Source organism: Triticum aestivum, unplaced genomic scaffold (assembly GCF_018294505.1).
Source record: "Triticum aestivum cultivar Chinese Spring unplaced genomic scaffold, IWGSC CS RefSeq v2.1 scaffold19435-4, whole genome shotgun sequence".
Taxonomy (NCBI): Eukaryota; Viridiplantae; Streptophyta; class Magnoliopsida; order Poales; family Poaceae; genus Triticum; species Triticum aestivum.
In genome coordinates this window covers 17980-44697 of record NW_025228059.1, presented here as the reverse complement: position 1 = coordinate 44697, position 26718 = coordinate 17980, and the positions used below count along the sequence as shown (strand labels likewise).

Below are 26718 nucleotides of genomic sequence, written 5' to 3'. Positions count from 1 at the left end.
CGCTCATTGTTCATCAAGAGGCAGCATCGATCGGCTTCAATTAGCAGCAGTAGCGAAGGAATCACTCGGGTATAGTTAACAGCAAGGGACCGATCGGGGTTCAGTAACGTAGCTAGTGCAATCGCTCGGGTTTAGTTAGAGCCCAACGCCTCGCTCGGGTTCAGTTAGAGAGCAACGCATCGCACACACGCGCATACGTGTACGAGAGAAACGCGCAAACCTCCGTGCATCGCTCGGCCCCCCACCCACCGTAACCGAGAACTCTCTGATATTTTGCTCACCCTCGCTTCTACCATTTTTTTTACGTCATGGACGGCCCAAAGAATGTCATGCAACTGCGTCTCCGGCGCGCCCAGGATGAAAGACCCATTTTCTGTCATGATTTTTTGTCATAGAAGTAGGAGCCCACCGCATCTATGATGATACCGGGTTTTGTCACAATTATCGTCATAGAAGTGTTATAAGCATGATAGAAAAAAAATCGTTCAGCCCAAAATGTCACGGATGAGTCTTTTTTTGTAGTGTTAGAGTAATGTTTAGGTCAGTTAGCTCTGTTTAATTGCTGAACTTGCTCGATTAAGAAGTGTGGGTGTGCTGTAGTCTCCTTTGTGTACCCAAATTATGCAATGACGTGGATGACCACTGTAACCAGGGAAATTTGAACCAAAATTTCTGACGTTCAAACTCATCACACACAGGTTAAGCTATCTGAATCGTTTGTGATGTTCACATATCATACACAGTTCTGAATAAGGGACCGTGTCTGATGACACTTTGCGCGCCAGTTTTTTCGCTGAACCGATTCCAAATTTTCGGCTTCCGTGGATATATCTACCTCCCCGCCCTCCCTCTTACCAAAAGCCACATTTCCCCTGTTTCCGCCTTCCTTTCCAAGTTGAAACATTCACTCCTTGCTTGCAGCGCCGCCTCCTCGCCGGCGACCCTCCTTCACGCTACTCGGCCTCGTCTATCCAGGTAGGTAATCCACACCCGACCCCCATCCTCCTCCTCCTTCCACATCCCACATGCCCTGACCGCTGGCGCGACACCTTCCACCCAAATCACTGACCCCTCCACCAAATAAGCGCCACCCTAAGCCATGGTGCATGCAGTATAGCTAGGATCTCAAGGAGCATTTGGCAGCGGAGAAGCAAATCGCGGCCGCACGTGCGGATGTGGTCACAATGGATGCCATTCGTGCCGACCCCCAGATCTTGGAGGAGCACCCCGCCGTTGAGGCCACCGTCGACGCCTCGTGCACCGACGACGCGATGCGGTTGGCTGCTTTAAACGATAGTTCGTGGGCACCCACGATGCGGAGGCCTCACCCTCTTCCATGTCCAAGGAGCTAATCATCATCGATATCTCCGAGAATGAGGAGTAGCTTGTCTTATTAGCTCACTATAAGGACCCATGTTCAGTTTGCTAGCTACTGCCTTTCCTTAATAAATTCTAGTGAATTGTGCTATCTACTTTTACCATGCAACCTGTTGCTCTAGTGTATATGTTCTATATGTCATGCAATGTGGTGCTCACTTATTAACTGTTTGGTTAATTAGTTGTCGTGTTAAGTTAACTGTTTGGTTCAATTCTGCAAATGTGATGTTCAATTATTCAGGGTGCAATTTCGTATATTCTTCCATTTGAGAAATAAATTGAATTTTTCTTTATAAAATACACGAGAAACAAATACAATTGCTATATTTCCAAGTTGTCAAGCATGCTTGGTTTGGTTAACTGTCTGATCTTCTATTAGGAGTATGTTATATTGTGCAATGTGGTGCTCAGTTAACGTTTGGTTCATTTCTTGTGGTGTTTAATTAATTGCTTGGTTCAATTCTGCAATGCGATGTCCAAATGTTTTTCTTGGAGCGACTGTATGGGATCTATATATGAACGGAAAGGTTTAGCGGAGATTGACTGTGTGGGATGTACTTATAATCGGAAATGATTTTGCCTGTATAATTATATTTTTAGCACTACTGTACGTATAACCGTATTTGAGCGCTCGCCCTTCGCACACGGCCTCATTTTGCCAAGCGTGTGTGCCAGGAGGGCATATCCCCGATGATTTTTGGGTCATGTGGGTAGGACCCCTATCGCCCACACTCACTTGATGACGATTTCAAATGCCATCGCGGAAAGAGGTTAAAAACCGTTTGTATAGCACATCGCTGTACTAGTGCACCTTTCAGCCACCATTGCAAAGGACACAACACAGGCCTCCGTCCCATACTTAGCGCAGCCCGCGTCGTTTGCAACCACCTGGATAGGGACACTGAACATGTTGGCGGGCCCAGCATTTTCAGCGAGAAGTTGTCCGTGCAAATAGAAGATTAGCCAATGCTAGGTTTTGATGCTGTTGACCATATTCAATGTTCAATGCGTGGTGTTGTCAAAAACATGGCATATATGCTTATTTGAATTGCACGGGGACTCAGCGGTAGAAGTACGGGTATATATAGATTAATCTTGGAAGTGAGATTTCTAACAGTTACTATTCCAGAAACAGGGGGCACTGGTCAACAATGGCAGCGATTAGATCTTTAGCGTGGAAGGCCGGTGCCTAGGGCCTGCGAAGATCATCGCCGGCTATCTTGCCGAACGTAGTGGTGGATCACGAGCTGCTCCTCCATAGGTTCCTTCTGCAAGGCGGATCATTAGACGTCCAGTCATCAAATCTCGGCTATTTAGCTCCTCCTCGGATCCATCTTTGGATCGAGCAATTCACATCTTGATAATCTGGGGCCCGACGGACTTCAAGAGCACGCCGGGAAGAAAAAGGAGGAGCTGCTGAAGATGGATGCATGCACCGGCTAGAGAGCGTGCCAGCGCCCGAACATGGAGGAGTTGCTCCCGGTACTCTAACCCAAGACACAACAACCACCACGACAACAACGCCTGCCTACAGATCAAGAATTTATTAATCCAGAGATAAAGTACCAGAGATCAAGTCCTTGATCTTCGTGATTGTGAAAGTGATTCTCGTCCATGGGGTAATAGAAGAGGAGCGGATGGCGACGACGACAATCCATGCCCGCGCCCATGGGGAAGGAGAGGACCAGCGGCGATCCACGCTCGTGCCCATGGGACAACAAAGAAGGTGCGACGGGCAACAGCCAGAATCCACACTCACGTCCGGACAACACAAGAGGATCGTCAATGTATCACGAGGCTAGAGAGAAAATTATGGGATAGTAATCCCCGCTAATTAAGGACGAAGAGAGTGCGTAAGGTGGTCTGCCGGCATAACATTTAATCTGGGGCATTAGTTTGTGTGGCAGATACCGTCGGATGTGATTTAATTGGATTGATCAGACGTCCCTAGTAATCATGTGTATATTTTTGGGTGTGGCTATAAGAGAATTTATGTTTGCTCTTTTAATAATAGTATGGATGTAGATTTAGATAGCGTAGATATGAGAGATATGAATCATATCATACACACCCTCGTGGGAGAAAAAAAAAATACAAACGGATTTCTTGAGTCTAACTTTGGGCCGATCCATTTCCACATTTCATTTTGGGCTGCTGCTGCTTCGACTCCACCTACCACACATCCCGCACAGCCCGCACGACGGCAAGAGCAGCGAGGCGAAGCCGCCGCCGCCGCCACCACCCCCAACCCCGCTCGCCGGCGATGGAGCCACTGGGCGACGACGACCTGCTCGGCGAGATCCTCGTCCGCCTGCCCCCGCAGCCCTCCTCCCTGCCCCGCGCCTCCGCCGTCTGCAAGCGCTGGCGCCTCCTCGTCTCCGACCAAGGATTCTCCCGCCGCTTCCGCATCCACCACCGCCGCGGCCCTCCCCTCCTCGGTTTCTTCCGCAGAAATGACGCCCTGCCCTTCGTACCCACTCTCGACGCCCCGGATTGTGTCTCCCCCGGTCGTTTCTCCTTGCAGCGCGGCGACGGCGACCAGTTCATGTCCCTCGGATGCCGCCATGGCCTGGTGCTCGTCTTCAACAAACCTAAGAACCAGATCCTGGTGTGGGACCCCGTCACCGGCGAACAGCACCGCCTTGTCGTGCCCCCGGGGGTTGCGGCACATGCAGAGAAGACAACGATCAACGGGGCGGTGCTTCGTGCTCGTGCCGCCGGAGACGATGCCCAGCACTTCCAGGTGGTGTTGACAGTGGCAGACAACGACGACGAGCAACACAGGCGGGCGCTTGCCTGCGTTTACTCGTCAGAGACTGGCACATGGGGTGATCTTGTCTCAACACAGCTTCCGTCTGATGTTCTAATGAGTGATGCTCCCACCTTGGTTTCTACTGACAAGCCTGCTGTGCTGGTTGGGGATTCCCTTTACTGGAAGCTTGCTGGGAATATGGATGGAATTCTCGAGTTCGATTTGGAGAAGCAAAGCCTAGCTGTGATACGGGTGCCGGTGCATATCCTTGAAGAGGGCCAGTACATGTTCTTGATTATGCGGGCAGAGGGTGGTGGCCTTGGTTTACTCATCCAGACAGACTGCAGCATCCAGTTGTGGAAGATGAAGACTGATTGTGATGGTGTCGCTTCATGGGGGCTTGGAAGAACCATTGAACTGGACAAGCTAATTTCTCTGAATTCTGATGAGACTGACATGTTGATACCAGGGCTCGAGGAGGAAAATAATGTGGTATTCGTGTGGACAGATCACGTCGTCTTTACGGTCCATCTTGAGTCAATGAAGTTCAAGAAGCTTTCTGGAACCTACCCCCTTTCTCATTATCATCCATTCAGAAGTGTCTACGCTGCAGGTAAAGCATGTCTTCAGATATTCGTTGTAACAAAACCAAGTTAATTTTTGATAATTAGTTCATGGCATGTATGGTTCATCCTTTCCTGTTGAGTTAACAAGTTTAAGTAGTGTCATATCACTTGTTCCTTTTGCTGCTTGATGACCTCTTCAACATATAGCGATTATTTTCTGTAGTATGTAATTATTATGATTTGTTAGAAAAAATAATCTGTTAGTGGTATATAATTTTGTATGTTCTCTGCAGCCAGGCGATGGCCTGCAATTGGTGTATTGTTTAGTTTCACTTCTGTAATTTTTGTTGTTCAAGTCAGAGCTAGCAAACTGTCTTCATCTGTTTATTATCATCCACAACTCTTTGCTTACATGTTCACCCGGTCACCTCCTTGCATTGATGGCAGACTGCATCTTTGACGTTTTCTCCAGGCCCTGCTTCTCTTCCTTATGCCTTTAACCACCTGATTTCTCTTTTATTTGCTAATGTTCTATCCTCTCTACTGGATGTGAATACTTCCGGTTGCCTTCCTGTTCAATCGAACTGCCATGCTTTCAGTTTACCTCCTCCTTAGTACTCCCCCAGTTCCTTCTGATAATGCAGGTTTTGCTCCCTCTAGCTCCCAGATGACTCAAAACTCATTACCCTTCCCCTCTTTGCGAATATGTTAAGTGGTAATCAATATGTCCTCTTTTGTGTTCATCATGGATGTATTTTTTGTTTGTTTTACTTCTACTACTAGTTGCTACATGCCTTTGATTAGTTTTTCGTGGTTATGGATCTATCACATCCTAATGCCATTTATACTGTGTTACCTCTACGTGAGTATTTGGTAACTATGCATGACCATTTGCTTCATGCTTCCTTCATATAAACGGGATAACTATATCATTTCACATTGCTGCTTATTTTGGGTCATTATTGTACCTAGTGAACTGATGATTGTCAGAATACTTGAAGAGCATGCTTTCATTAATTTTTTGTATTTCTATTTATCCTTTTGCTCAATTTATTGCAGTTTTATGGATGATTGTTCTAGTGCAAGGCAGCTTGCTTAAATATTATTCTCAGCATATCTCTCAGTGTCTATCTAATTTGCATATGTAATCTGCCATGATCCACTAACATGATTTGTCTGGTCCAAGCTATATGTATCAATGCTTTGCCGGCAGGGACACGGAGTAATTGCGCTCGAGCTCATATGCTCGCGATATCAGGTGCGTCCGTGCAGGCGTTGGGATGTAGACTAATTTTTTATACGATGCCTGTTGGATTGTGGGAAAATGCGTGGGGTAAGATAATACGTATGCGTCAGAGCTGTGAGGTGGGCCAAGTTATGGGCGCCCGTCAACCTGTGACGGACTGAGCCGTGGGTCAGAACCGCTAGAATCTATGTGATCCGTGGCCCAGAAAGTTTACTTTCCGTCACAGGACGCCAGATTCGTCTTGAATGCAAACCCTGGCTCCTCTGCCCCAGCGCCGCAGAGGGGAGAGGGAGCGAGAAGAAGAACAGGCGACCCGACGCGCCATGGAGTTCCTAATGCAGCCAGTCCACAGGTATGCCGTTTTGATCCGATTTCTTCCAGCGTACAGCACGATTTGAAGTTTGTGCGACAGACTGCTTAGTTTTCTCTGCTTTGGATGGCACAGACCCACTATTTTTTAGGAGGTCGGGAAGAGCCTGGTGCCGGAAGGTTCGCCGGCATTTGGGACAAGGCGAACGGTGGTTGAGGTGGTGCTGCACGAGGGAATAGTTTTGAGCGGGGACGAGCGGGTCTGCCCGGCGTCAGGAGCGGCGACGTTGAGTGGCCAAGGACGAATCTGTAGTGGTGCGCCGACGGCGGCTATGAGCGGCAAAGGACGAATATGCAGCGTGGTGCAGGCGGCAGTGGTGAGAAAGTACAGCTCGCCTCCCACGTCTGAGCTGTCCACGGGGAAAATGAATCCCCAGGCTCCTGATTGGAATAAGAGGCGAGGGGAATTGAGTATACATTTTTAGCAGTATTAGTACTAAATTCAGAGGTGGTTTGTTTACTGGTGGAAAATGATTGTTTGATACGAATTGCTCTGGTTGCTGGTTAGTTTGTACTATTAGTTTGATCTATGAGCCCCATATCAATGCATGGTGTCCTTTGGATTTAGAGTGAAAGCATAACTGCTTACTGCTACTACTCTGAAGAATTTGAAGTACTGAACTTTCAGGATGACTATGGCCATGCATTGATTGTTTACAATTTTCAAGCTAGTAATCCATCGTTTTATGTATCAGTTACTGTAGTTTTGGATGCAAATTTTTTGACTGCTGGATTAGAATGATTGACGCAACCATGTGTGATCAGTTATCAGGTTGCGGATTGGTGCTGCTGGCCCCAACAGGCACCTTGCACTACCCGTGTAAGCACGTTCGAGAAGGCAGTGGGGGTGTCCACGGAAAAGCCGACGACAGATAATGTAATCATTCAAGTGCTGGGTACTGGTACCTTTGACTCGCTTGGAGAAGCATATGATTTGTACAACTTGTATTCTTGGGAGGAAAGGATTTGGTATAAGATATGGGAAAAGCTAGTTAAATGTGGAGAGGGTGAAGTGCATGCAGGAAATTGTCTGCCGATGTTCGGTGAGGAAATCTATGTTTGATATTAATGTGTATGCTCGTAGAATTAGACGAAGATTATGTCAAGCATACGATTTCTGAACACAATCTTTATGTTTACAGGGGGAAAGCTGGTGTGGAGAACACAAGGTCCCTTCGGTGTGAATGCCCAGCGTTGATAAGGCTATTAGCCTGTTACGGACTAACCACTCACTTTCGCTAAATTTCGGTGAGACTATCCACTGGCCGTCCCAAAAGCACATTGATGTGTACAACAGGGACCTGATAAAACAGTTGTGGTAGAATAATGTCAACCTTGCTAAGGTGTATAGCATAGTAGGTAGTATTTTTGGATCGATGAAAAATGTGTCATTTGTGAAGAGGTCTTTGCGTAATCTGTGCGGATGTAAGGAAAGCAATGGAGGTCTTTGCAGAAACTACAACTACATCATGAATGAGCCCTGTGAAGTGTGAGTAGATTCCTCATCCTTTCATAAAAATTGATGACATGTTTCTGTGTTGGTTTCATAATTATGGAGCATCTGATAACAAGTAAAAACAACATGTGATGCAGGGAGGACAGATGGGTCATGCTTGACCACTATTACAGGGAATACAATGGTCTGTACCTTGAACGACGACTGGAAGAGGTGAATTTTGAGTTGGGAAACGATAAGCATAGTATGTACTCCTGTATTGCAAAAAAACAATTGTAGCACAAGTGATTGCAAAACGAGTTGGCTTATCTGAGAAGCAGATTGCTTACAAAGTGACCTCGACGAAAGGTAACAAGGGTGAGCTACCAAGCTTCATGATCGAGGAAGTGTTGTTCTGAACTCTGAAGGTGGTGATCAGTTGTGTTGATTGACTATGAGTACTGTAACGAAGACAATGAGGTAGTAATTAGGTCTTCCGCATTTTGGTGGAGTTGTTACTTAGCTCGGGAGTGCTCCCAATACCCACTTGGTTAAGTGCAAAAAAGTGTCGAGGACTAGTGGCATGTATTTTGTGTTCATACCTTGTTGTCAACCGAGGTACGGACTAGTAGGCAATCAAATTGGGAGAATGTTAGCTTCCATCCCAGCTGTTGTGGCAAGGAAGTGCATGAAATCCCAGTTCTATTTTGCCCAGCGTGTAAGCAGTCACTTCTAATTTACATTTGTGGCTTATGTGTGAAAACAAAGAATATGTGTTCTCTCTGCCTGTGTTGAACCTGTGGCATGTATTCCAGAAACAAAATGTGCTGCGTTCCAGAAATGCTTGATGTATTGGATGCCCCGGGGGCAGGGGGGTCGGGAGGGCTCTGGGTTTCAGATAGCAATGCTGTAATTGCAGAACAATGAATGGGAAAGCGATAGACAACATAGCGGTGTGGAGGAATAATTGGGGAGCCGATACAAAACATATACTCCCTCCGTTCCTAAATATAAGTCTTTTTAGACATTTCAAATAGACTACAACATACGGATGTATGTAGACATATTTTAGAGTGTAGATTCACTCATTTTGCTTCGTATGTAGTCATTTGTTGAAATCTCTAAAAAGACTTATATTTAGGAGCGGAGGGAGTAGGTAACATGGTTGCAGCCTCTGGTTTCCATTTCCGAAAATGATCAAATGTAACATGAAAACAAAGGTAACCACGCACAAGGACTGAAAAAGAATGAAATAGGAAGTGGGAGCTTGATAGGCGCCATAGATCGCACGTTCATGGATGAGCTCAACATGGCTTCATAAAAAGAAAGGATGAAGAAAAATAGTAAGTCGAAGCAGAAATAGTTGTCGTTCATGATATTATCATTGATATTTACAAAAGTCAGTCTGGCACATAACGATTAGAAGGCAGATAGCGGCAAGTGTCTGATGATCAGTCTAACGCAAATGGCGCTGTTGCAGGCCCCTTCCTAGTTGTTGAACACAGAATCAGATGCCACGCATTGTGCGCAAGTGCAGAGAAGTTGCCCTGAAGCTTCAAGCACACTCATGGAGGGCGTCCTTCTTTGTTTTGGAGACGTTGTGCTGTGCAATTATGTGCATCCACGTGCCAAGTGCGAATAAATATCTAGTTGTGGAGTTTAAGAATGTGAAGGTGACTACAACAAGTAAGGATGTAGAAAGAGTTGACCTTTGTAAGCTGAAGCTTAAGCTTTTCTCCATCGAAGTGACAAGCGATGTGGATCATGCATGTCCCTGTCTCGGCTCTGGAAATGTGGCACAGGACATAGTGTGTGAGATATTGCCGAAAACACATGGAGGCTGGGATGCGGGGTCTTACAGTATGAAGATGGCATCAGTGGTTGGATTGTGCTTGACGCCCCAATTTTCCTTGCTTCGTCGGCCATCCAGCATAGAATTCGTTCAAACATGAAAACAATGCATTGTGCAACTCCCAGTCTGTGCCCTGATCTCGTTCCTTGGTCGGATGACTATTAGAAATTTTCGTGTACAGTGGGTCAAAAACATTTGTTATTTTTGTCACCATGTCAATTGTCAAAGATTCGCACCATCCAGCCCTCTGGGCGTGGCACTGGAATAATGAACTGCAAGTAGGAAAGATAATTGGGCAACAGTTGTTAGGTGCTACGGATTGAGGATCGGCTGGTCCAGTAAACATCTAAGTGCACAGCTACGTACCATTTGGGATGATGTAATGTCATACTTCATCGGCCGCCGTGTCCCCCTCGCAGCTTCCTTCGTCAGACACCTCCCTGGGAAGAAAGGAACAGTAAGACTGAGCAATCATGGATGTGGAAACAGGTTTCCGTCAGTCGTAGGACAACTGAATATTCCAATAATTTTGGCAAAAATACTTAGTGCACAGTCAAGCATATAGCCATCATGGATAACAAAATGTTGCAGAGAAATGGATGCCTAGCAAACAAAGGTAGCAGAAAAATGGTTTAGCAAGTTCTGGTGAGAAAATGCTTGGTTGACCAATAATTGTTTGATCAGATCTTTCTAGTTGTAAATGCATTAGACGATCTCGCTAGTGCACATCCAGCTATACAAATGCGGAAAGGCTTGATTGTAACTGTTGCAGGAATCTCTGGCACTAAAAATGGTGGTAATGCGAGAGAAAACTTTTAAAATAATAATACAAGTCTCTAAAACAGTAGATCTTACTCCTGATTACAAATCTAATTAGATGTGGTGAAGCAGGTGAGTTGAAATGATGACTGAAGGTACTGGATGATCACTTGCCGAAAAGTACAGTTCCTCACAGTGACACCCATCATCGCATAGTAAGGTTGGTAATTAAACGGAAGGAACAGTACTCATGACTGGCAGCAGTAGTATTTTATTACTGAAAACCATGCTAACACGAGAGTACAGGCAGAAATAAGAACCATCACGGCTAAAAGGGCTGAGCGCTTAGTACCAAAATCTAATTGGGATTACATAGGTTCGTAGTACATCTTGCACGCTGCCACCTGGATCTTTTTAACTAGGAAGAAAGCCTAATTGTTGTGTTGCCCGAAAATCAGAACCAACAACGCTATGACAAGCAGCAGGTTGGTGCGGCCAGGAGCACCAAAATGCGGTGGGCGTCAGACGAGCAGCACGGCGAAGAACCACGGTGAGTGGGTGACTGCTGAACCTGTGGTTGGGGATGTACATGTGCGGCTTGGTGGTCGATCTGTGTTCCGCCAGGGAAAGCATTGCCCCCGGCGAGATCTGTGCTGGAGAGACGAGGCTGGATGCACGGAGAGCGGCTGCTGCAATCCGTACCCCTGGGAGAGGAGAGGCCATGGCGACTTAGCTCCGGCAGGTAAGTGTCGTTGGATCTCATGAAGCCACTGACAGGCCCTAGTAGTGGCTGTCTCTAAAATTGCAAGCGATCGAAGAAAACAAGCAATTTGGTGGGGAATTTGTTGATGGATTCACTCAGATCCGAAGCAAGAGAGCTAGGGTTTTCGCCAGCCGGAACACGGCGGCTACAAGGGCCAAGCCCAGAATAATCCCGATCCCCTCTCCACAAGCCGGAGGGTGGTTTATAAAGCAGAATTCAGGTAAAGTAGAAAGCGACGCTTGACAGGTAAAAGACAGCGCGGTAACTTTTAAAAAGTAGAACGCGACAACTCTGGCCGTCCAGATGAGGATCGACGGCTGTGGTCACACATTAACGGCGAAGCGGTAAGTTCTCCTCGCGGCCGCCAGATCACAGATCGACGGTCATAGCTCCTCCCGGCAATAGCTGACGGTACTGTGGCTCATCCAATGAACTGGTACAGTTGGCGGGCCTGACAGCCACATAGTCAAGCCTGCGGTGATGGTGGAAAAGAAAGTAAATCTAGGATCGGAAGAGAAATCGTACATATTTGTTTACGCACTTGTTGAACCGGACTCCGACCGCGAGACGTCATTGCCACCGCAATGCGGACAAGGGATGAGCGGAAGCGGCTCCCCATGGTGGTGCGAGGAAGAAGCTGAGAGGACATGGCCGCCGATCTGGTTTCTTGCGAGGTTGGACGGGATAAGGAGAGAGGAGGAGCAGGAAGGATCCAGAGATGGGTGTTGGTGAGACAGTAATAAGATGGGGAGGGTGGCCGTTAAGGTATGAAGCCCGAGCCGTGGCTCAGAACACAGCCGCCCCGTCTGAGCCGGTTCGAGCGCGACGGCGACAGTGGCATCACGTGGGGTAGGTAGGTGGGTGTTGACACAGACATAGACAAGATATACAATTAGGAGTACATATGAATATACGAAGTGCGTTGCGAATCTTGACGCCACGGAATGGCTGAGATATCCAGTGCATGTGAGCTCGAGCTCAAATTAGCACTTTCGTGCCGGCAGTCTATTTTCTGCACTTTTGGTCACTTTAGCTGTTTAAAACTTTATAAACATATGATCGAAATGGCATGACTATCAGATTCACTGTAAACACTGCTTTTGTCACAAATTGCAATTTTTTACTAACATATTAATATTATCAGTAAACTAGTGGTCAAAGCATTGCTTTTGTTGTTGTGAAGAAAGAATAATGCATCTATTTTGGGCCGAGGGAACTGTGTCTATTAATAAGACAATGCACAATCCCTTGGTTGAGGCTTCTACTACATGAGTTAAATTACATTTTATTTGTGAGCTACTAGCTAGCTCGTACATTTCTGAAATGTATGTCTATGAGCTATAAACTAGATGGTTTGGGTTTGTTGCCCCATGAGCCCCTTGTGTGCCCATGATAACAAGGAATATTTCAAATGATTCGGTAAGCCAGATGTCCAGTATTTCCCTGTAATGGAGTTATTCGGACCGCTGGTCTTATTTTATTTTAATTTTTGCCTTCACTGAGAACAGAATAACAGATGTAGCCAAAAACTTGAGAATATGCTAAGAATAAGAGTTGAAGGTGTGGTGATAAAAAATGAACCGTTCTCCTGTAGCGGTTCTCTGTTTCTAATGTTGGTTTTGTCCGCTGATGCTGACCACTGAGACGGTCCAGTTTCAGAGCATTTGGCATGATTTCCACAGTACCAGTGAAGTACACGTTTACTGTTTGAGTCGTACAAAAAGTTGAGATACATAACATCCACGTTTTTTCTCTGAATGTATTGAGATACATAACTTTAACTTTGACTGATGAAATTGGCTGCTCTGCAGGTATCTAGGATGGAATTCCGGTGGCCGAGATGCAGAAAATCGTTATGGTGCTGTAGGTTCTTCCAATTTCTATGCTGTTCACGGGGTCTGTTATGTGCTATACCCATAATTTGGCCCTCTGTTCTGTATGAGGAGACGGTGACTTGCTTGTATTAATAATTAGTGTTGAGTTACTCTTGCGGCTCATTTGCTTGGTGCCTTTTAAGCAAGCACGCCAAGGCAAGCCCGCCTGTCAGGTTGAGGATTCAGGTTGTAGGTTGCTTACAGGAGGTGGTCTCTTGCAGCTCTGTACACGCACGGATTGCAATACGAATCTCTGAAAGTGAAAAGATCAGTTCCTTGCTGTGGGCGTTCCCTTTGCTCAGCTATGCTAAAATTGACGCTGATTGTGATGGGCGTTCTCTGAAGCTTCCCTTACCGCGGCATCGGGGGCCTTTCTTTGTGACGGCGTCGGGTCATCTTCAGGGAGTCAGCTCTGCACTACATGCTGAAGCTTTGGCGCTGCTTCAACAAGCTGAAGCAAGCATCTGACAATTAAATGATTGCTGTGTGTTGCATATGACAATGTAAAAGGAAAATGTATGTGCGAGGCGCTCTGCTAGGGGATGGCAACCAGATTGTGAGGGCTGGCCATCTACCTCAGTTTGTACTTAACCTGTATGCTGTCGACTTGTCCAGCGTTTCAGTTTAATGGAGTGCATCGGCAGTGTTACTTTCTGAAGAAAAAAAAAATCAAACGGACAAACACAGGCAGCTCCTTAAGATCATGTCTAGGAAGGAAGCTCCCTTTTTTAATTTAGCATTGAGCAAATCTCCATTAGGAAAATACTTTGCCTTCGGAACTGTACCACACAAAGAATCTGGATTATCTATTAACCTCCATGCTTGTTTTGCTAGAAGAGCCAAATTAAAACAGTGGATGTCTCTAAACCCCATACCTCCTTTGCACTTCGGTGCACATAATTTCCACCAACGCATTCTCTTTTGGTTGTCACCCCCCCCCCACCCCCAAAACAATAGTGCCAACATCTAGTCAGATATTCCTTTACAAACTTGTTTAGGAATGTTAACGATTGCATATATATGATGGTATAACCTATCACTGGTAGAAAAAAGGCCTTTAGTCCCGGTTCGTAAAGGCCTTTAGTCCCGGCTGTGCAACCGGGACTAAATATGCGCGACTAAAGACCCCCCCTTTAGTCGCGCCTCTTACGAACCGCGACTAAAGGCTTTAGTCCCGGTTCTTGTGGCTGACCGGGACTAAAGGCCCGTCCTTTAGTCCCGGTTCTCGTGGCTGACCGGGACTAAAGGCCTCCTCCGTAGGTTTAAACCTGGTTTTTTTGCGATTTTTTTTATTTTTTTTATTTTCAAATTTCTGAATTATTTTAACCTCTAATCTCTAATCACCACCCCTCATCACTGCTCAATTTATCCTCTAATCTCTAATCACCCCTCATCGTTCCAAATCATCTAACTTCCCGGACGGTCACCCATCCTCTCACTACTCCAGCCTGAGCACGCTTAACTTCCGGGTTCTATTCTCCCTCGTTTCCAAGTCTGCACTTGTTGTTTTCCTGACAATAGTAGGATGTCAATTCTATTAACCCTTAGGAATTTAGCTTGAGCATGAAGTGACACATTTCACTGTTTGAGTTTGAAACTATTGTTTTAAAAAACAATACTTATTTAGTAACACTAATATTTCTGGAATAATTAGTTTGACCATTGTTTGACCACCAGTTTGACCACAGTTTGACCAGATTTGACCAAAATTTAAAAAAATGAAATAATTATTTTGACCATTGTTTGACCACAGTTTGACCACAATTTGAAATTGTTTGAATTTTTTTGCCTCTCCAGATCTTAAAAGCCCTGTATCTTTTTTTTCTGTTAGGTTTTTGAGGATTCTAAAAATGTTTAACGGGGTTCCCCCAGTTAAATTCGGATGTAACTTTTCGAGTAGATGATTTTTCATATAAAAAACTTTTTCATCCGAGTTCGTATGCAAAAGTTATGCCCATTTTAAGAATTTCCAAAGAGATTTTGCAAATAAAGTCGAAATTCATATTTGTTAATTTTCCCAACAACTAGACCACATATCACATGGGAAACTTATTTTATTTTATTTTTTTGACATTTCCATCATTTTCTTTTGTTTTTTCTAAAACTGAAAAGGCGATCCAGGGGGGGTGGGTTAGAGTTTGAAAATGAGGCCTCCTTTAGTCCCGGTTGGTCTGGCCAACCGCGACTAAAGCCCCTCCCGTCCGCCAGCGCGCGCTGGGCCCAGATAGTTGGTCGCGGGCCTCCTCCCAAACCGCGACTAAAGACCCCTTTAGTCGCGGTTCGATTATTTTGGGGACTAATGGGGGCGTATGGAAGCCTCTTTTTCTACTAGTGTATGCAACTGACCTGAGAAGGATTTCTTTCCAACCATTCACCCCTCTGCATGACACGATCAATCAAGTACTGAAAACAGTTTGTTTTATCCATCCCCACTTTAGACGGCAGTCCCAAATACTTATCATTTAGCACTTATGTCATGATATTCAGTAAAGCACAAAATTTGGTCCTTCATATTAACATCAGTATTGGGATCGAAGAAAACTCTAGATTTATCCAAACTCGCCAATTGTCCGGATGCAGCACAATATAAGTCCAAGATCCAAACTCACCTTTACGCCCTGTAGATTTCCAGCCTCCTCTTCATGTGCAAATAATGCAGTTAAACCCTCATACATAATAGGAACAAATATGGTGATAGAGGATCTCCTTGGCGTAAACCTCTTGTGGGTTTGAAAGTATCAGTTTCAATAGAGTTAAAGCGAACAAAATACTCATCCGTAGTCACACATTGCATCACCAGGTTGACCCCAATCCTCATGAAAGCCGAAATTCAGCAAGATCTCTTCCACAAAAACCCATTCAACACGGTTATAAGCCTTATGCATGTCCAGTTTCACCGCACACAAACCAACCTTGCCATCCTTTTATTTTAATTGTGTGGAAACTCTCATAAGCAACCAACACATTATCTATGATAAGGCGTCCAGGGACAAACACATTTTGTGTGGGACTAACAGGAAGAAAAACTTTGAAACGAGTTGCTAGCATTTGGAGATTACCTTATAAATCACATTTCATGAGCTAATCGATCTAAATTGAGTAACTTTCTCTGATCAATTTACCTTTAGGATCATAACAATGGCAGTGTTATTCCAACCAACCGGAATCTTACATGTATTCACCGCAGACTTCCTCAATTAGATCATCCCATAGCATTGGTCAAAACCTTTTATAGAAAACCGCGTGTAACCCATCCAGGCCAGGAGGTTTGAGATCTCCAATGTCAAGTAACGCCTTCTTACATTAATAGGGAAAAGCCTAGTAGTGGCACGGGATAAAATGCTAGTAGTAGCGCGGGTGTCCGCGCTTCTACTAGCGCGCTACAGCTAACTAGGTAGGAGTAGCGCGGGTGACACCCTGCGTTGCTGCTAATTATTTGTAGCGCGTGTCTAGGGCCCACGCTACTACCATTAATTTTAATTTCAAAAAAAAATTCTTCTCCGTATCTACACAGTATACAGATTTTCTCGATCCCGTGCGTGTAAGTGGCGGCGACGGTTCGATCCAGCGACTGCAGAGGTCGTCAGAGGCGTGGACGGGTAGCGCAGACCAGATTTGGCGGCGGCTGCTGGAGAGGACCAGATCCAGGGCAAAGCACGATGGTGGTATGGGGCTCTTCTTCGCGGCCAAGGCAGACAGCTCCTGGTCGTCCATGGCGACGACCTGCACGGGCATGGCCATGGGAGGGTGAGTCAAACAAGAGGGAGAGAGGGAAAAAGGGAAACGAGGGAGAGAGGAAGGAGATGGAGGGAGTAGCGGGGCTGGTCGCTGGTGGCGAGGTGCTCCGTCGTGGTGGCATGTGAAGGAAATATGCCCTAGAGGCAATAATAAAGTTATTATTTATTTACTCATTTCATTATAAATGTTTATTATTCATGCTAGAATTGTATTAACCGGAAACTTAGTACATGTGTGAATACATAGACAAACAGAGTGTCACTAGTATACCTCTACTTGACTAGCTCGTTGAATCAAAGATGGTTAAGTTTCCTAGCCATTGACATGAGTTGTCATTTGATTAACGTGATCACATCATTAGAGAATGATGTGATTGACTTGACCCATTTCGTTAGCTTAGCACTTCATCGTTTAGTATATTGCTATTGCTTTCTTCATGACTTATACATGTTTCTATGACTATGAGATTATGCAACTCCCGAATACCGGAGGAACACTTAGTGTGCTACCAAATGTCACAACATAACTGGGTGATTATAAAGGTGCTCTACAGGTGTCTCCGATGGTACTTGTTGAGTTGGCATAGATCGAGATTAGGATTTGTCACTCCGATTGTCTGAGAGGTATCTCTGGGCCCTCTCGGTAATGCACATCACTATAAGCCTTGCAAGCAATGTGACTAGTGAGTTAGTTGCGGGATGATGCATTACGGAACGAGTAAAGAGACTTGCTGGTAACGAGATTGAACTAGGTATTGAGATACCGACGATCGAATCTCGGGCAAGTAACATACCGATGACAAAGGGAACAACGTATGTTGTTATGCGGTTTGACCGATAAAGATCTTTGTAGAATATGTAGGAGCCAATATGAGCATACAGGTTCCACTATTGGTTATTGACCGAAGATGTGTCTCGGTCATGTCTACATAGTTCTCGAACCCGTAGGGTCCGCATGCTTAACATTCGATGACGATTTGTATTATGAGTTATGTGATTTGATGACCAAAGTTTGTTCAGAGTCCCGGATGAGATCGGGGACATGACGAGGAGTCTCGAAATGGTCGAGAGGTAAAGATCGATATATTGGAAGGCTATATTCGGACATCGGGTATTTTTCGAATTACTAGAGAGTTACGGGAATTCGCCGGGAGAAGTATTGGGCCTTATTGGGCCATACGGGAATAGAGGAGGCAGGCCAAAGGGAACGAGGCGTCCCCCCCCATGGGTCCTAATTGGACTAGGGGAAAGGGGGCAGCGGCCCCTTTCGCCCTTTCCTACTCCCTCTCTCTTTCCCTCTTTCTTTTCTCCTACTCCGGAAAGGAAAAGGGGAATCCTACTATGACTTGGGAGTCCTAGTAGGACTCCCCACACTTGGCGCGCCCCCTCTAGGGCCGGCCTCCTCCTCCTCCCTCCTTTATATACGTGGGGAGGGGGCACCCCAAAGGCACTCCAAGATTTGTCTTAGCCGTGTGCGGTGCCCCCCTCCACAGTTACACACCTCGGTCATATCGTCGTAGTGCTTAGGCGAAGCCCTGCGCCAGTAACTTCATCATCACCGTCACCACACCGTCGTGCTGGCGGAACTCTCCCTCGGCCTCAACTGGATCAAGAGTTCGAGGGACGTCACCGAGCTGAACGTGTGCAGATCGCGGAGGTGCCGTGCGTTCGGTACTTGGATCGGTTGGATCGCGAAGACGTTCGACTACATCAACCGCGTTACTAAATGCTTCCGCTTTCGGTCTACGAGGGTACGTGGACACACTCTCCTCGCTCGTTGCTATGCACCACCTAGATGGATCTTGCGTGTGCGTAGGAATTATTTTGGAATTACTGCGTTCCCCAACAGTGGCATCTGAGCCAGGTCTATGCGTAGATGTTATATGCACGAGTAGAACACAAAGAGTTGTGGGCGATAATAGTCATATTGCTTACCAGCATGTCATACTTTGATTCGGCGGTATTGTTGGATGAAGCGGCTCAGAACGACATTACGCGTACGCTTATGCGAGACTGGCTCTACTGACGTGCTTCACACACAGGTGGCTAGTGGGTGTCAGTTTCTCCAACTTTAGTTGAATCGAGTGTGACTATGCCCGGTCCTTGTTGAAGGTTAAAACAACACACTTGACGAAAAATCGTTGTGGTTTTGATGCGTAGGTAAGAACGGTTCTTGCTAAGCCCGTAGCAGCCACGTAAAACTTGCAACAACAAAGTAGAGGACGTCTAACTTGTTTTTGCAGGGCTTGCTGTGATGTGATATGGTCAAGACGCGATGATATGTAAATTGTTGTATGAGATGATCATGTTTTGTTGAAGTTATCGGCAACTGGCAGAAGCCTTATGGTTGTCTCTTTATTGCATAAGATGCAAGCGCCAAATAATTGCTTTACTTTATCACTATGCGATAGCAATAGTTGCAAGAGCAATAGTTGGCGAGACGACCATGTGACGACACGTTGATAGAGATCAAGATGATGGAGATCATGGTGTCATGCCGGTGATGATAGAGATCATGACGGTACTTTGAAGATGGAGATCAAAGGCGCAAGATGATCATGGCCATATCATGTCACATATTTTGATTGCATGTGATGTTTATCCTTTATGCATCTTATTTTGCTTAGTTCGGCGGTAGGAATATAAGATGATCTCTCACTAAATTTCAAGGTATAAGTGTCCTCCCTGAGTATGCACCGTTGCGACAGTTCGTCGTGCCGAGACACCACGTGATGATCGGGTGTGATAAGCTCTACATTCACACACAACGGGTGCAAGCTAGTTTTGCACACGCGGAATACTAGGGTTAAACTTGACGAGCCTAGCATATGCAGATATGGCCTCGGAACACTGGAGACCGAAAGGTCGAGCGTGAATCATATAGTAGATATGATCAACATAGTGATGTTCACCATTGAAAACTACTCCATCTCACATGATGATCGGACATGGTTTAGTTGATTTGGATCACGTGATCATTTAGATGACTAGAGGGATGTCTATCTAAGTGGGAGTTCTTAAGTAATATGATTAATTGAACTTTAATTTATCATGAAGTTAGTCCTGATAGTATTTGCATAACTATGTTGTAGATCGATAGCTCGCGATGTAGCTCCCCGTGTATTTTTGATATGTTCCTAGAGAAAAACTATGTTGAAAGATGATAGTAGCAATGATGCGGACTAGGTCCATGATCTGAGGATTATCCTCATTGCTGCACAGAAGAATTATGTCCTTGATGCACCGCTAGGTGACAGACCTATTGCAGGAGCAGATGCAGACGTTATGAACGTTTGACAAGCTCGGTATGATGACTAGTTGATAGTTTAGTGCACCATGCTTTACGGCTTAGAACCGGGACTTCAAAAATGTTTTGAACGCCATGGAGCATATAAGATGTTCCATGAGTTGAAATTGGTATTTCATACTCATGCCCGTATCAAGAGGTATGAGACCTCTGACAGTACTTTGCGTACAAGATGGAGGAGAATAGCTCAACCAGTGAGCATGTGCTCAGATTGTCTGGGTACTACAATTGCTTGAATCAAGTGGGAGTTAATCTTCCAGATAAGATAGTAATTGACAAAGTTCTCTAGTCACTATCACCAAGTTACTAGAACTTCGTGATGAACTATAATATGCAAGGGATAGTGAAAAAAATTCCCAAGCTCTTCGCGATGCTAAAATCGGCGAAGGTAGAAATCAAGAAAAGATCAAGTGTTGATGGTTAACAAGACCACTAGTTTCAAGAAAAGGGCAACGGGATAGAAAGGGAACTTCAAGAAGAATGACAAACAAGTTGTCACTCCCGTGAAGAAGCCCAAAGCTAGACCCAAGCCTGAAACTGAGTGCTTCTACTGCAAAGGAAATGGTCACTGGAAGTGGAACTGTCCTATATACTTGGCGGATAAGAAGGATGGCATAGTGAACAAAGGTATATTGGATATACATGTTATTGATGTGTACTTTACTAGTGTTTATAGCAAACCCTCGGTATTTGATACTGGTTCAGTTGCTAAGAGTAGTAACTCGAAATAGGAGTTGCAAAATAAATAGAGACTAGTTATGGGCAAAGTGACGATGTGTGTTGGAAATGATTCCAAGGTTGATAAGATCACCATCGCCCACTCCCTCTACCTTCGAGATTAGTGTTGGACCAAAATAAATGTTATTTGGTTTTTGCGTTGAGCATGAATATGATTGGATCATGTTTATTGCAATACGATTATTCACTACTGAAATCAGCTTCTTTGTCGTCTGCCATGGTAGACGGCAAAGGCATACATCCCGGACGGCAAACACCTTTGCCGTCAGCCAGCGGACGGCAAACTGTCCGTCCGAACATGTGCCAGCAAAGGCCTTCTTTGCTGTCTGCTTCTTAGAAACGGACGGCAAAGGATTATGCCGTCCGCAATCCGAGGCCAGCAGACAGCAAAGATAACGGACGGAAGTGGGGTGGGGTGAGAACCGTTAGGGGGTTAACTGCGCTCTTTGCCGTCCGCCAGCGGACGGCAAAGAGGCAAAGAGCTCAGCTCGGCCAGCACTGAGAAGCTGCCATGTGTCCAGCTATGCCGTCGGCCATCCTACGGCAGAGAGGTTTGAATCTTTGCCGTCTGCTGGCAGATGGCATAGCTGACCCTGTTTGCCAGTCCTATTTGGTCACTTTGCCGTCCGCCAGCAGACGACAAAATGACCAAATAGGCAGATAGTGTTCCCAGTTTATACAGGTAGCTGCCACGTGTCCTCTTTGCCGTCTACTAGCAGACGGCAAAGAGGCTATATATCCCATGATTTTATTTGAATCCATTTAATTTCACAGGAATTCACACACAGATATACATATTTTTTTTCACAGGCACAACAGACATATGATGTATCCAACACATAGCTCCATCCATCATAACATACATACATAAGAAACACAGTTCCATCCATACATATTACAGTAATATCATAATGTTCATCCAACACATTGTTCCATGCATCCATATAACAAGTTCCACATTTTTCATCGATAGAAACGAAAAGAAGAACAGGGAAACAAGCACTCCATCCATGCAAGCTTCCATATAGTGAATTAAATCTGCAAAATGGGAAACAAGAAAGTTAGAAGAAGAAGACTAGAACCAGAAGAAGAAGAAGAAAATGAAGATGAAGAAGAGGAAGAAGAAGAAGTAAGCATACTTATGTAAAATGGAGCTAACCTAGCTAATTATGCCATTGTTGAGTGAACTAAGCATATTATGCCATTTTTGATATAAAGCAGCTTAGTATAGGTCATTATTGAGCTAACCTAGGTAACTAAGCATATCAGAGCTAACTTAGAGCTAACTTCATTTTGGAGAAGAAGAAGAAAACTAGAAGAAGAAGAACTTCTTCTTCTTCTTCTTCTTCTCCTTCTTCTTCTTCTTTTTCTTCTTCTTCTTCTTCTTCTTCTTCTTCTTCTTCTTCTTCTTCTTCTTCTTCTTCTTCTTCTTCTTCTTCTTCTTCTTCTTCTTCTTCTTCTTCTTCTTCTTCTTCTTCTTCTTCTTCTTCTTCTTCTTTTCTTCCTATTCCTTCTTTTCTTCCTCTTCCTTGATTTTCTTCATCTTATTATGTCATTTGTGGACTAAATAGGCTAAATTATGTCACAAATGGACTAAATAGGCTAAATAAGAAGAAAAATGCCATTTTGAGCTTACCTAGCTAATTATGCCATTTTGACCTAACTAAGCTTTTTGTGTCATTTTAGAGGACAACAAGCTAAGTATATGACATTTATGAGGTTAGCAAGGTTATTATGCCATTTACGAATAATAATAAGTAAGAGGAGGAAAAGAATAAGAAGTTCTTCTTCTCCTTCTCCTCCTCCTTCTTCTTCTTCTTCTTCTTCTTCTTCTTCTTCTTCCTCCTATTCCTTCTTTTCTTCCTCTTCCTTGATATTCTTCATCTTATTATGTCATTTGTGGACTAAATAGGCTAAATTATGTCATAAATGGACTAAATAGGCTAAATAAGAAGAAAAATGCCATTTTTGAGCTTACCTAGCTAATTATGCCATTTTTGACCTAACTAAGCTTATTGTGTCATTTTAGAGGACAACAAGCTAAGTATATGACATTTAGGAGGTTAGCAAGGTTACTATGCCATTTACAAATAAAAACAAGTAAGAGGAGGAAAAGAAGAAGAATAAAATAAGAAGAAGAAGAAGAAGAAGAAGAAGAAGAAGAAAAGAAGAAGAAGAAGAAGAAGTCTTCTTCTTCTTATTCTTCTTCTTTTCTTCGTATTCCTTCTTTCCTTCCTCTTCCTTGATTTTCTTCATCTTATTATGTCATTTGTGGACTAAGTAGGCTAAATTATGTCAAAAATGGACTAAACAGGCTAAATAAGAAGAAAAATACCGTTATCACGGAGGTGTAGGAATGGTCGGGGCTGCGCCAGTGGCAGACGGAGGTGAAGGACCGGTCGGGGTTCCGCCATTGGCAGACGCAGAAGGACTGGTCGATGCTTGTCGGGAGCCATGCTGCACCAAAGATCATTTCCAATAATTTCTCATTAGCATGATGCAAACTGAAATGTGAATACTAGTAACTAACGACCATTCAAATCAAACTCACCGTGGTCACCGGAGCAATCTGGGGCATCGGCGGAGGGGGCTGACCGTTCTTCTCGCACATGGTCTACACCTTTGGTTCTCACGAGTCAGTCATATTAGTTAGTAATGCGAACATTACGTGCATGATTGGGCTAATATGCACGAGAAACGTACCACGATGAGCTCGTATAGGGCCCGGTTGGACGCCTCGTTTCGGTTCCTCTCCTCCTCCAACAGCTTAGCCGTCCTCTCCTCCAGCTCCCTCTCCCTCTCCGCCGCCTCCTTTTTTGCCTGCTCCAAAAGCGCATGGGTTTTCAATCTCTCTTTCTCAACCATGGCCTGCAACACACCACACCTCGTTAGCATTGTAATCATCGATGGACGCACACAGAATGTAATGGAGGAAAGGTGAGAGAGTCCGTATAATTAACCGCCATGGCGAGCTCCGCGGGCTGTGCACGAGGCGTTATCTTAGGATCAGAGCTACTCTGGAGCTTCTTGATCTACGGGAGAGTCCTAGGACAACGTATCAGTCCATCACCAATGGCTATGGATCCATGGGACCGCCCGCCACCAGATATCATCACCAGCTCTGTATCAAAAGGATCCTGGCTGGGGTTAAAGTCCTCCCCTTTCCCCGCCTTCCCCTCGTCTCTGTACTTCACGAGCTTGTGGTGGGAGGAGATGTTGGTGAAGCTCTCTGGACGATCTAGGTCAGACTCCGGGAATGGCTTTGTGACGCCCTCGACTCGATCGTACACTAATCATACACGCAAACGTGTACGATCAAGATCAGGGACTCACGGGAAGATATCACCACACAACTCTAGACACAAATAAAAGTCATACAAGCTCCATATTACAAGCCAGGGGCTTCGAGGGCTTGAATAGATAGCTCGATACACAAGAGTTAGCGAAAGCAACAATATCTGAGTACAGACATAAGTTAAACAAGTTCTGCCTTAAGAAGGCTAGCACAAACATCAATGATCGAAGAGGCAAGGCCTCCTGCCTGGGACCTCCTAACTACTCCTGGTCGTCGGCGGGCTCCACGTAGTAGTAGGCACCCTCGGGGTGGTAGTAGTAGTCGACTGGGGTGGCATCTGGCTCCTGGGATCCACCATCTGGTTGCGACAACCAGAAAGAAGAAAGGAGGGGGAAAGGGGGAGCAAAGCAACCGTGAGTACTCATCCAAAGTACTCGCAAGCATCAGATCTATACTATGTATGCATTGGTATCAAATGGAAGGGCTGTATCTGTGAACTGAACTGCAGAATGCTGGAATAGAGGGGAAGACCTAGCCTATCAAAGACTAGCATCTTCAAGCAGCTCCAAGCATCTTGCAGCATGTAGAAGAGTAACGAATGGCAGTTTATAATTAACAAGCATGTTGTAGCATTAATGCCTAGAGATCCTTCCTCGGCTCCCTGTGAGAAAGCAATCCCGGAGCCACATATCCATCACATATCAAGTATCCATTTCTAGTTGTATAAGATCAGGATACAAGTCTGAACGTCCATTACCATGGACACGGTATTCGAATATGTCTTCCCTGCAGGGGTGCACCACGTTACCCAAAATCACTCTGGCCAGACACACTTTCCTGGGTCATGCCCAACCTTGGAAGATCAACACGTCGCAGCCCAACCTAGGCTCAGTAGAGAGGTCCCCGCCGGTCTACATCCTAAGCACCCCGGGGTCTTGGGCCCATCACCCGTTGCACTCCGGGTCGTTGCGCGCAGGGTGGATACCAGCACCGCCTCGAATGGGCAGCACGACCCGACCGTGCCACCATGCTGAACTGGACGTCTGACAAAGCTTTGGCTGATACTGTGACGTCGAGGCCCATAACTATTCTCGCATGGTGGTTAGTGCGTAAAGGCCAAAGGCCAATTTAGAATAAATACCCAAACCTGTTAGTGCATTAACAATTAAAGTAGTGACGGCTATCGGGACAAGTGCGGAGCAATCACCCCTCCTGGGTGATACCGCTAAACAGCCAGCTGCCACCGTCACATCGCATGGGTGCTCTCCGGGCCCGCCCGACTTTCACAACGGTCTCAAGTAAAGTCAAGGTAACCGTGTGTCCAGACATCAAGGGAAAAACCAGAGGAATCACCCCCGGCACTCAATGGTCTCAAGTAAAGTCAGGAGTGATGTATGAGGTTCCACCCTCGGCACTCAATGGTAACTCTGCAGAGTCGAGCAACAAAAGGGGGCGTGACGTGATGTGAGGTGTCGGGCTCTGGTCGTTGATCACGTTGATCGAGTCGTCGATGATGAAGCAGGGGCAACAAGGACAAGGTGGGGGTCACTGATGGATCTCTAACCAACCTATACTAAGCAGTTTAGGACAAGCGGGTAAGGTACAATGAGCAGGTTACAAAAGCAGGCTATGCATTAGAATAGGAGCAATCAAATATAGTAGAAAAATCTAATGCAAGCATGAGAGAATGGAATGGGTGATATCAGGATGATCAAAGGGGGGGCTTGCCTAGAAGCTTCGCTGAAAGGGAAGAAGGGTCGTCGTCGACGTAGTCGATCACAGGGGCATCAGCAGCGGTCTCGGGGTCTACCGGAGAGAAGAGGAGGAAGAAACAATAAATATAATGCAAACAGATGCAACACAGATGCATGACGTGGGTAACACGCAGGGCTAGGGTGTTCTAACGCGGTGCTACCTGATACCGGCGAATGGGAAAAACATCCGGGAATGTTTTCCCGAAGTTTGGCATTTTTTGGACAGATGAAAGAGTGGGGATGGTTGCATGTTCGCTATGCTAGGGATGTGTTGCGGACGAATGGACAACGTATTCCGATTCGTCACATTTTTCTGAGCAACTTTCATGTACAAAGTATTTTCATCTGAGTCACGGTTATTTTTATATGATTTTTCAAAGATTTAAAAGATTTCCTTTTTCCTAGATTTAATTTAATTCCAAAAATTAATAAACAGAAACTGCTATGGGTACACAGAAGTGTACCTAGCAATGTGTGTATGTGTATGACAAGTGGGACCTGTTGACTGCTGAATCAGCAGTCAACATTCACAGTTGACCGGTCAAAGTGGCAGTGGGACCCAGGTGTCATAGGGTGTTTTATTAACAGGAATTTTAACCAGCTAGTTAAGATAATTTAGATGGGGGGGGGGTCCACCAGTCAGTGTGATTAGGTTAATTAACTAGATTAACTAATCAACTAATTAACTATTCCGCTAATTAAAAACTTTTATTTAATAATTTCCTTTTTCTTTAAAGGGTCGGCCCCACTGGCCAGAGGCACAGGCAACCACAGGAGCTGTGCCCAGGCACGGGCGTGCATGGCCGGCCAAAGGGGCGCGGCCTCCGGTGGAGGTGGGCGTGGCCTGTCCCAGGGGGCTGTGCCCGAGCAGGGGCGGGCGCGCGGCTAGGCGAT

The 26718-nt window shown here is 45.4% G+C and overlaps 1 protein-coding gene and 1 long non-coding RNA gene across 2 annotated transcripts; one reads left to right on the top strand and one right to left on the bottom strand.

Annotated features, from left to right (window-relative positions):
* Positions 1-3640: 3640 nt before the first annotated feature.
* LOC123172996 (F-box protein At5g03970) lies at positions 3641-8512 on the top strand. Its single transcript, XM_044589869.1, has 5 exons — positions 3641-4742; positions 5882-5953; positions 7076-7353; positions 7453-7799; positions 7904-8512. The coding sequence occupies exons 1-3, from the start codon at positions 3641-3643 to the stop codon at positions 7132-7134; spliced, it is 1233 nt and encodes a 410-aa protein (XP_044445804.1). The 3' UTR covers positions 7135-7353; positions 7453-7799; positions 7904-8512.
* A 577-nt stretch (positions 8513-9089) lies between these two features.
* On the bottom strand, positions 9090-11290 carry LOC123172995 (uncharacterized). The gene is made up of 5 exons (XR_006485801.1): positions 10946-11290; positions 9964-10037; positions 9605-9869; positions 9455-9530; positions 9090-9348 (listed from the first exon to the last, which is right to left on the bottom strand). It is a non-coding gene; the product is annotated as an uncharacterized lncRNA (long non-coding RNA).
* Positions 11291-26718: the final 15428 nt, after the last annotated feature.

Coding starts and splice junctions, on each gene's coding strand:
- LOC123172996 (XM_044589869.1), top strand. CDS start 3,641: ATGGAGCCACTGGGCGACGACGACCTGCTCGGCGAGATCCTCGTCCGC. Junction 4,743..5,881: donor CAGAAGTGTCTACGCTGCAG/GTAAAGCATGTC, acceptor GTCTGGTCCAAG/CTATATGTATCAATGCTTTG. Junction 5,954..7,075: donor TCATATGCTCGCGATATCAG/GTGCGTCCGTGC, acceptor ATGTGTGATCAG/TTATCAGGTTGCGGATTGGT.